We start from the raw sequence: 11,573 nt of genomic DNA on the forward strand, positions 1-11,573 counted from the left end.
AGCCAAGCATCTCAAGGATCACTGCTGCTGAAGTGTAAACCAGTTCATTGGTTTCTGTGATGGTTGTGGTAGGAATTGCCCTCAATGCTTCATTCACAGTTTCCAGTAGACTTTCAGGCGGTACATCACTTAACCGTTGTAGCTGGTGTCGGGGTTGCCAAGTGTTCATTCTAGACATGATCTTGTCTTTCAGGTCAGTTGCTGCCTCGCTCAGCGTAACTGTGGTTGTTGGGGCTGTGTACCCAATCTCAGGGTGGGAGTGTAGTATAGCCTCCTCTCTGACCTGTTGTTCTGGCTCTCCCGGGGTATTGCCATTGTATTGTATCGCTTCAATCTCAAGTTGTGATAGGAGTTGGCGTTTGTGGATGTTAGAGCATTGGGCTACCAGTTGTTTGGCAGTTAGCCTTGATTGTGGGTTTCGAAGCATCCATTCATTCCACATTCTCTGCATGTAACCACGCTGGTTGGGATTACTTGAGTAGTAGCATTCTAACAGAACCTTGTTCTCGCATCTAGTCCATTTCCGTCTTGTTCCAGTAGCCCACTTTCCATCAGAGTGCTCTGGTCCCCCAGCACCTGACGCAGACCTTGTTTGGCCGGGCGACGTCTGAGCCGGCATGACATGTGGTTCATTGTCTCATGTTTGTGAGGTAGGCTGTAGCGTAAAGGGTCTTGCCCAAGGACCCTCACTGGGTGATGTTAATTGCTCGCCATTGTTATGGTAATTGCCCCATTTCCATTGTTATGGTAATTGCCCCCATTTACCATTGCCATTATATTGTTCATTCCGCCCCTGGGAATCGAACCAAGGTTTCCTGCGTGACAGTCCTGCACCTTACCAACTGAGCTACCCAGCCGCTATATATATATATATATATATATATATATATATATATATATATATATATATATATATATATATATATATATATATATATATATATATATATATATATATATATATAGCGGCTATATATATATATATATATATATATATATATATATGTATGTATGTATGTATGTATGTATGTATGTATGTATGTGTGTGTGTGTGTGTGTTTGTGTGTGTGTGTGTAAAATCCTGCACTGTTACAAACAAAAGAGGCAGGAGCTCTGCACACATATCTGGGATGATGGAGATTCAGATAGGAATGAATGGACTGCCAGTAAACTCACTTACACAGAGAGTTAAGTGGAAACAGGGGATCAGATGCTGTCATGAGCCGGCTCACTTACGAGGGGGTATTTGTGTGTGCAACTGAGTCAAAGACAGAGCAGTGTAGACAAAAGGTTATAAATCGCTTGAGCTTGTCTGAAACTGACACAGCAGACTGTAGAAAGACTGCCTCAGCTCTCCCTTTGCTCTCTGATGCTAACTGCCATCCTTCTTTTCCTTTGGTTCTCATTTTCTCACCCTTATTTTCATCACGAATTGTTAATTCCCACTCTTCTCTTACAGTAAGACCTCTAATACCCTTTATCTAACTGCTGATAAGTGAAAAAAAAAAACAGAAAAAGGCCATCAGGCCTTTGCATCAATGACAGATGAAGTAAAGACCAACTACGATAACAAGAAGGAAATGGGAATTGAAGAACCAAGTGACACCACGAACAATATATCTTGATTCTTTGCTGACATGACTGACCACCACAAAGAAGCAACACCCACAAAGCAAGAAAAAAAACAACAAAAAACATTTTGTTCACATTAAAGTATTTCCTTTTTTCTTTATAACTTCTTGTGAAACAAATAGCATAAAAAGTTCATATATCCTTGTCATTTAATGTCAGCTATGCCACAATACACACGTTTCAACATTTTTCCTTCTTTATTTCTCTTTCAAACAATCCCAAGGATTATATTTAATCTCTTATCAACATCAACAAAGAAAACTAAGAATGATAGAATCAAGACAGCAAAGCACAGCTGTCTTGATTCTATGATAGTATGTAGTACAAAGTGTGAGCATTGTTTACAAAATCCACAGTAAAGAGTGTGGCTGCAGTGTCTGTGTATGAATAGGAGTATGAAGATTGTCCAGGTGACAGGGCAGTTCTCCACGAGCTGTCAGGGAAAAAGCTGTAGGAGACATTTCTATTCGTTAGCTTTTGCTTAGAATTATGCTTATGTTGTTCTTTTATATTTTTCTATTTACAATCAAAATCAAAACAAGGTGCTAAAAGTGAAGAGCAAACAAGGTAATCCATAAAAACTATTTTATTTATACCCTATAATACATTTCATTTAAATCCAAGGATGAAACTCTACTTCAAAAAACACCAAAGTAAGGAACCAACAGGTATGATTATTTCTAATGTGTCCTCATACTGACATGAGCAGTATCAGAGAGTAAAAGCAGGCACCACATGCTTTTACTGAGGCATCTGATTGGTCAGTTTATACCTTAATTAGCTTCCAATAAAGAAAAAAAATGTCATGAAAAAAAATTAAGGTTACAAAGAACAAGTTGAAAAAAGTAAGTAGAGAAAGAATGGTTATTCATAAAAATATACTGGGCCGAGTAGCAGCTGTTTATATCTCAAAAGAAGTCTATGGGATTTTGGCCACTTGGAGCCAGGGGGTACAGTACTCCTATTTGGAACATGATGGAGGAGGGGTCACTCAGTCCAGTTATCTTAGCTTTTTGGAAGAAGATAAGCAAATCATCACACAGGAGTTATCTTGATCATGAACCCAGGCGCCAACATTGATGAACTTGTTTCCAAAATGAAGCACCAAGTATCTCAGACAAATGAGCATCCAGCAGAGCAGTAAACTGGACTCTAATGCAAGTTTCTTTTTTTTATTACTGCTACAGGACATTTTGATTTTTCCAACAAGAACATTAGATTACGGCTGCTCATGGTCTGTAGAAAAATATTAGCTGAAAATAAATATAGAAAAGATATGGATCTTTAGAAATTATGCAGCTGATGTCCCTGTATTTAATGTTTAATGTTGTTTTTAGGTACAAAGTGTCTTATTGTATCCTAAATTTGTTGCAGTTTTAAGAATCTACTACTGTGCATCACAGTGTCAAACTGACTTTTGTAATGCAAAGTTTTTTTTTTTTATTCTTGCTGCTACAAACATGGCATATTTCTTGCCTTTTGTTGAACAGTGGGACATGTTTTCATTAGAAATTTCAATGGAAAGCTCTAGATAAAAAATGAAAACACTTCATTTTGAAGATTTCTTTTATAATACTTGTTAAATGTTTTTGTTAATGTAGATTTTTTTGCAATAAAGTCATATGGAAGTTCTCAATAAACAACAAACTAGCTCAGCTCTGGGTTTGTATTTTTTATTAGACTTTGACCCCTTCGTTTTGACACCCCTAGCCTAAGTTGTGTAATTAATTTCCTTTTTTTTTAAATGAGGGAAATTACAGAGACTCTTTCGGTATACATACATACATACATGTTTATCAAATGACTTTGATTTCTTAATTTGATATCTGATACCTAAAGATCCAATAATCACGTTGTTCATTGTCTTGTTGCAAAACAAAGCAGGTCTATTTTGTCAAACCCAACTCTCTCTCATGGGGACAGAACAGCTGTTCAGCTAATGTCAGTGTGTGACTCGCTCCCAGCTGTCTGCAACAGTTGCAACACACTCTACTTAGTGCAGAAAACAGCAACCAAAGAGGACCATGAGAAGCGAAGAAAAGAAAAGCGAAGACATGAGAAGAGGGAAAGCCAAACAGAAGAGTCTGGACCCATGAGTGCCAACAGCTGCCTAATGATCTCAAATAACCCCCATGTACGCCTGCAACTGTTTACCCTTGTGCAAGGGTTCACACTTTGCCCACAAACACACACACAGAACAGTCACTTGTTTTCTTTGACAGACTCACACAGAGACCGTTGTCTTTTTGTTCATAACAGATTTTAGACCTGCGGCACCGTAGAAAGATAAGAAACAAACAGCCGTCACGACTGACACAAACCTGGAGGAATAAGGACCTGTTATCCGGGCTTCATCTTCTGACCAGACAAAAAATAGACAAACTATCACAACACCACTTTGTGCACAACTGTTACACTCACTAATCCCTCAGGGTGTGAATTCAATTGTGGGTTTTTTTCTCTTTAGCAACATTGCTTTTTTGTTGCATCTTCTGTTTAGCAGCCCCATTTTCATATACATACATTTTTGTTTCCTACCTAACACTTATATCCTCATATGAACCTTCTGCACTTTCATTTCCTTCCTCTGGTTCACTACTTCACTGACACACACAGACTTCATTTACTTCATCATGCACTAACCTTGCTCTGAAGCTGTGCCCATTTGACCTCGCACAAAAGACCTGATCCTGAGAAGTTTCAATGACGCTGCATCAGTGGAGTCTATCGATCAAGAGACTGACTTACTGAAAGAAGACAAACATGATCACAGTGAGTCTGGCTCTCACTTGAAGGCTGTCTGGATCTCCCTACACTCCCCTCTCCTTTTTTCTGCCCCCGCCTGGAGGCGGCAAACTTGATCTCTTTTGAATATACACTGGTTGACATACACAGAAGTAGAGCTGGCCAAAAAACGAAAAACTCGGATTTTTTCATTACAAATTCCATTTTCGATTTTAATCAATTTTTTTCTCTCTGCTTTAATATCTTTAACAAACATTTTCAAATGATGAAATCTATTTAACAAATATTATTTTACTTTAACATCTTCTTTGGAAATTGTCTCTAACACAAAATTCAACTAAATACAAACTGTAAAAATGTAACAAATGCAGCAGATGTTTTGGGAGCTACTGTTAGCTTGAGCTCTCATAAAGATAAATACTAGAATGCACTTGGCAGAGCATTGAAGGCAGCACAAGCCTTAAAACAGATTTAGCTGCTTTTGGTTTGATGCTCTAAGTTTGAAGTCAAAACCCCAGTGACAAAAAAATCTCATTCTTGACTCACCGGCCAGCTTGGCTGGTAGATAAAAAGAATCTACCAACAAATCTGCCATTCCAGTATTTTACATATAGAAACTATAGCTTTTATTAAAAAAAAAAAAAGATAATATGTCAAATGCAAAATAAGTGAAGTCACAACATAATGAAACCATCATATAAAAACATCTGTTTTTCTTCTTCTAAGGAATTCTTGTACTTGTACTCATATCAAATTAAACTTTGCTCTCTGCTGTTGGTGTTTTCGCACTGTCAACGTAATGTTTTATTTTCAATCACAAATGAGTTGTTTCTGTTTTCCTGCTGAAAAAAGCCCCCATGAGAAGAGAGGTTTCTGTCAGTCACCTGTGGTCTGAACCAGCTAGAAAGTCAAATTAAAACCTGCTGAGATAACAAGGACAGATTTACTAAAGGGGAACAGATTGACAGAAAAAACACTTGTTTCTAATTCTACCTCCAGGTGATTCTTTCTTTACATAAAATCATAAGAAAAACAGCCTAAAAACATGATACTGTTTTGGATTCTACCCATTGACAATAAAGATGCAGTGCTCTCACGGAGGGGGGGGTTTCCAGCTCAATGTTACAAAGTCATTACTAATAACATTTTATACAAAGTGCCTGTTATTATATCTATAAAATACAGTTTTTATAAATGTTTTATAAATTATTTTTTTTGCATTTATCTGCCACGTCTTAAAGTCCACTCCGTGAAAATAAAGTCTGACTTTAAACCGGTCCGTGACCACATGTAGGCCACACACGGCACAATAGCATTTAGCATCGTAGCTTCAGTGTCTAACAACACCGCTGTCTCAGAATCAATACTTTTTTATCAAACTTTCTGTTGCTGCTGTAGGTCCAACAGGTTTATCCTCCAGTTTTTTCAGGATCCTGTTAAAAAATCCTCATGTTCTGATGCTTCATCAGCTTAAACTAAAGCTACACAGAGGCAAATAGCAGAAGTTTTTTTCTCTTCCTTGGGGAATTAGCTCCTCTTTGTCTGCTGCTGTTTTCACATCTGTGCGAGAGACCAGCTTTTTCCCAAAACCCTGCGACAGACTGGCGACCTCTCCAGGATGGCCGGTGCCTTTGCCCACAAGTGGCGGGATAGGCTCCGGCAGCCCTGTGACCACGAAAGGGAATAAATGGTAGAAGATGAATGAATGAATGAATGAATGAATGAATGAATGAATGAATGAATGAATGAATTTTCCCAAAAATAAATCAATTAATTTCCCAGCCCTACACAGAAGTTGGTTGACATAAACTATCATGTTATAGAAGTAATCGACATTTGTTTTATGGATTTTAATAAGCAAGATTTTTAGGTAAAATAGACTTAATGGCATTTCTGGCAAATGAAGAAACTGGAATCTGTTGTTTGACACCATGGCATGCTGTGAAAATGAACTGAAGTCTGCTTTAGACTAACCCTTGTCTAAATCAGACAAGGGTAAGAATTGCTTTCACCAAAGTAGCTACTATGTATGAAAATTCAGTCTTATGTGCACTTTATGATGCACATGAAGCTCAGAGCTTAGCACACACTACTGCAAAGTCTCCATTGTCTTGACAACGTACTATTGGTTAGTTTCTTAATTTGAAAATGGTAGTTATCCCTATTAAAGTATCCTTTAATACCTATTTCATCTTGTATTTTATTAAAACAGGAGGCTGACAGTATGTAAAATGTGTGACAATCATCACATTGTCAGAAGCTCATTTAACAGGCTGGGTGGATGATCTGTGGATGGTTGCCAAGCCTCAACATAAAAAGTAGTGTTACCAAAGAAAATATGATAAATTGATACAATTTTCTATTTATGTATGGGCATATAATAAATCTTAAAGACCACCTAATTTTTCGGCACATACTTGTCTTGACTTGCAAGCTCAATTTTAAAGTAACATCTCTTCATTGCAGAAAGGTTCTAGCCTTTTACTTAGCATTTTGAGGATTATGGCTTACAGGTAATGAAAATTCGAAATGAAGTTTCAGATAAAAAGTTCAATGTAGAAACTTGTGGTGTCACCATTTACACCATTTAGCTAAAAAAGCTAAATGATGTGCTCTAAAAAATGTTAAAACTGTTTAAGCAAATTCCTTGAAACGGCAACTCCAGAAATGCACGTTTTGCACTGAATTTCATTAGACTTTTGATTCAGAAAACAAGGTTTTGGCTTTTTTGTCTATAACTGAATAAAAGTGGTGTAAAAAAACAATGGGAAGCTTTTGAACATTTTGTTCCATGGTGCCAGACTTCTTTTTGCTTCATTTTTGACATGGACTGAACCTGCCAGTGGTGTGGTGATCATTACTGCCACCTCACAAAAAGTCCATGTGTGACTGTCTGTGAGTGGCATACTGCTCAGAGTTTACCCTGCCTTCACCTGGAGCAGCTCCATGGACTCCACAGAAGGTGAAAAGACAAAAGGCAAAAAAATCATGACCATAGATAAAACAAAGCTTTAGCCCAGAGCCAGCATTGACCTGCGCAGATACCAGTGGGTATTGAACCAAAGCATACGCTAAACTTACAAACTCTAAGTTTCCTGCCCATATGATTAGGACAGTATATCTCCCTATTGTAGGTTACTGTTCCAACATTCCAGTGGCCCTTTTTTGCCTTTTATATGTGTAGATTCCAATACAAAGCTGGTCCTAATTCAATAGTTTCCACTGTAACAATTAATTGTCTCTTATGTTATGGAAAATGGTTTATGGGATAAGGTTCTTGAATTTTAGTGTATATTAACACTATTGGTTTAAAAGATAATACCTTTTTGGCTCCCATTAATACCAGCATGGCATTAGTTTTGCTTTTAATGTTAAAATTACTATTACATTTATCTTCTAAGACTTAAAATATGATTTTCAGAACAATTTCTTCAGAGTTCACTATGCTCCATTTTCTTCTAATTATGTCCCACTCTATAAGAGTTTTAGCAGACCTATAACGGTAGACGTTCTTACCATAAAACTTTAAACCTAGTGGCCAACGTGTGATTGCCTAATAAAAAAAAACCTTTACCTCTTAAATGATCATCCTAAATTATAGATGAAAATCTAAGAGCAGGGACACACAGAACTGAAGTTGGCAAACAGCCGATATCCCAGCTAAACCACATGTGAAGCAGCCAAATAGAAGAGGACAGGCCTTTCGATTGCTAGCCCATAATAAGCAACTTGCAGCATTTACAGATTACCACATCTACTGTGTAGTTCACCTTATGGCAGTACTACTATATCAGCTGTTTCAGACTTGGCTTACACACAATGTGATGTTAGGAAACTTTAGACCAACAGTTTACCGGTAAGTAAGACTGTTGCTTGTAAATTCTCTTAGAAAATGATAAAAGGAAAACCAACAAATAACACTCTTTGAACGCAAATGAATGAAAATCATTGCATTTGGGGATAATGGAAGCTATGAAAAAACATTTGTACATCACATTCTATTAATATTTTTTTGTGTTTGAGTAAGAAATTGGGAAATTTTAAATGTATGGCCTTGATTAAACACTTATTAATTTATGAAACAGCTCAGATTTCTACAGTACATAAAAACAACCAATTGATGTAATGTTGGCCAAAACTGATCTCAGATATTTGGTTGATTATTGAGTAAACATGTGCAAGAGCAAAACAGAGCTTATTCATGCAGCAAAGCATACTGTGTTGTGTTTGAGCTAGACAGGCAGTGCCTGCTCCAGACAGTTTGCAGTGTCCTCCTTATGGACAATGACTCACCAACACAGCTTCCCTCCTCACCCATTTTCCATGCTTTGTCTCATTGCCAGATAAAAGGTTGGACGAAGCAACTTGTTCAAAACAAGACACGTCACCGAAAATTTAAGCTCCAGAAGCTCCAGAATCGCATTTAAACCCAAACCCTTGAGCAATCTATACGTGGTAAAGGAAGCTGAAACCCTGGCAGGGTATTCATGGTGGGAAGACTGATGCAAATTTGTATGGCTACAGCTTGTAATGAGGCCTGTTAATGGAAAAAACAGATGTTTGCATGTGGAAAAGAAACAAGAAGAGTGACACTGGAAAATGTAAAAGAAACTAAAAAGTAAGAGGTGTCAGAAGAAAGGGAGGAACACTCATTCAAATGTGGGCCATTATGCAGATACTGCAGCTGGCAGCAGTGGAATGAGGGTCAGTAATAACAGAATGGGAGGCTCTACTGAACACACACTGTGTGCATGCACAAAAATATACTCAAAATCCCAAAAGTAAAATTTGCACTACCCTCTAAAAACAATCAAAAGTACTGAATTGTAGTGTTTATCAGTAGAAGTTCTAGTTCATGATTTTATTTTATCTAAATGGCCATTGACGGAGTTGTAAGGTCTGCTAAACAACAACTGCAGGAGGTCTAGGTGTATCTTATACACTGTATTTTATCCCACGAAGGGTTAATTCTTTCTCCGCATTTGACCCATCCCCTTGGGGAGCGGTGAGCTGCAGCAAAAACCGCGCTCGGGGTATCTCAAGGTGTGAACAGTGGGATGGATGCACTTTTGCAGAACCCAGTTCTAAGACCTTTCTAAACCTAAAAGTCCTCCACCTTATCATGAGATTGAAAAGCTTTACAGTTAATAGCCACTAAAATTCCAGAATGTGACTTAATATCCCAAATTGAAGTTTGTTTTTAGTGCAGCACAACACCCCAACAGTAAATGAATTCTTTTTCCTAAGCTTCAGCAAAAACTGAGTAAATCATAAACCACAAAAGACATTTAAAAGCCACCTATCCTTGTGTTTTGGGATCTCCAAAATTGGACTTTCTAAATCTTTGTTTTGAGTCTTGCATCATCTTTTGTGGATGTGTTGTAGTTTGTCTAACCTCTAACCACACCTTAAAATACCACAACGTCACATTTCCAACAATAATCACAACTTTCTTTTAAAAAACTGCCAATGTTTACATGTGAAACAATAAAGGACAAATCTAGTGCATACCTTGACAGTGTCGTTTCTTATCTTGTGCAACAAAATAACTCTGGAGTCAGTCTTTTAGTAATAACTTGGCCACATCAAAACCACCAGTATATAATGTCAGCAGTATCCCAGAGAAACTTTGCATATGAATCAAGTTCATCAACTGACTAAACCGAAAAGCAAGCCACACACAGGAAAGGCATAGTATGAGGTTACTCGGAAAAGTACCAAAAAACCCAGAACAGCTCCTTCACCTGTGTTATTCTTACACACTAAAACACCAATTCACACACACGCCCACACACACACACACTGAGATACAATCATCCTTATTAAAAGCGAAATGTCATGCTTTAAATTTTAGCCTAAAGTGAAAGAAAACATCTACAAAACATGAGAGCCATAAGAGCTGTTATTAAAACGGACTCACTGTCTACGAAAACACAACAACATTCAGCTCACAAAAAGCCCCCAGAACACACAAACAGTACATCAGCTTGCAGCCTGTATGCACACATTCCAGATTGGACAGCATATTAAGAGCCACTGCCATATTGCCAATGAGGCAGATTATCATAAACAGATGTATAGATTCTTGTAAGAGTTTTAACTCCCTGTGCTTCCTACATTTTGTTGCACTTTCAGTTCTGTTTTAATACGTTCATTTTTTGTGCAAGTCTTTTGCATCCAAAGACATGTGTGTACGCCAACATGGGAAACAACACAGAAAGACAACAACCCTAATGGCCTCAGCCAGAGTCAGAGCTCTGTCTGGCTGTTTCTATCTTCCAAAACAACAGTCACTTTTAAAAAGCCCCAGCTCTGCCAGATTGCTATTACCAAATGCATAATGATCAGCAAGTTGTTTGGTTTGAAAACGATTTCCCCAGTCTTGTTTTGTCTTTCCAAAGCCTCCCATCTGCATACAGATGGCTAGGCGTTTCACTCATGTCAGAGCTTGGAAATACTAGTTTGTTTGGTTTTCCTGCTGCAAGGCAGTCTTAGGAAAAATGTTGTAGTTTCCAGTTTTTCCAGGCCCTTCTGTGGCGATAGGAGTACAACTACCACAGACCTGGAACCATAGATTCTTTATCAAATATAATTCCCCTCAATAATAATTTTCCAAAAGACATGAAACTGCTGATGGGAAAAAAGTGTTTGGGACTAAATGCACCAAGTGTTTTGATGTTATTAACAAAGGGTTAAAATTCTGCACTTTGCATTGTTATACACATTTGAATTACCTCAAAACCCCAATAAAACAAAGTCAGGTCAATAGTTTAAACTCAGCTCGAGCAGCAGAGCTTTACTTACTATGTTTGCTGTTGTTTTCAGGTGCTGGTGAGTTTCTAGTAAACTCTTGGGAATCCAACTGTTTTGTCCGGCTTCTTGGTAGACCTAATGAGGACATCTTCCCAATCCTGGGGCCACTGGGGCTTTCCATACCTGCAAAGTGATATATTAAGGAATCTGGAGACCCACCATGACATTTGCATCTAAAAGCAATCTTAGAATATTAATAGTTCTACCTATTAAACTGTTTATCTTTAATGTCAAAACATTATTAGTGCTATAAGACAGCAACAGGCTGTAATAACATTGTCTGTACTGCACTTTATTTATGTTGGTCATTTCGGATTTTGAAAGGAGACGCACACATCATCCGCTGTAGTGATGAGGGAATGACCATCCATGTTTCATTTCAA

The 11,573-nt window shown here is 37.8% G+C and overlaps 1 protein-coding gene across 16 annotated transcripts in view; it reads right to left on the reverse strand.

The window, feature by feature from the left end:
* Positions 1-11,573, reverse strand: part of znf512b (zinc finger protein 512B) — a 32,671-nt gene that overhangs the window by 18,269 nt on the left and 2,829 nt on the right. For 10 of the 16 annotated variants that reach the window (XM_023956662.2, XM_078950555.1, XM_011477205.4 and 7 more), the window contains one exon: positions 11,182-11,313. In XM_023956662.2, the coding sequence (XP_023812430.1) occupies positions 11,182-11,311 (130 nt within the window). In that variant the 5' untranslated portion in view covers positions 11,312-11,313. Of the gene's footprint in view, positions 1-4,275; positions 4,380-11,181; positions 11,314-11,573 lie in introns of all 16 variants that reach the window. The other 6 variants (XM_078950558.1, XM_078950551.1, XM_078950557.1 and 3 more) reach the window with 1 other exon arrangement.

The sequence above is a fragment of the Oryzias latipes genome, chromosome 7, assembly GCF_053564925.1.
Source record: "Oryzias latipes strain Hd-rR chromosome 7, Olatipes_Hd-rR_3.1".
NCBI classification, from domain to species: domain Eukaryota; kingdom Metazoa; phylum Chordata; class Actinopteri; order Beloniformes; family Adrianichthyidae; genus Oryzias; species Oryzias latipes.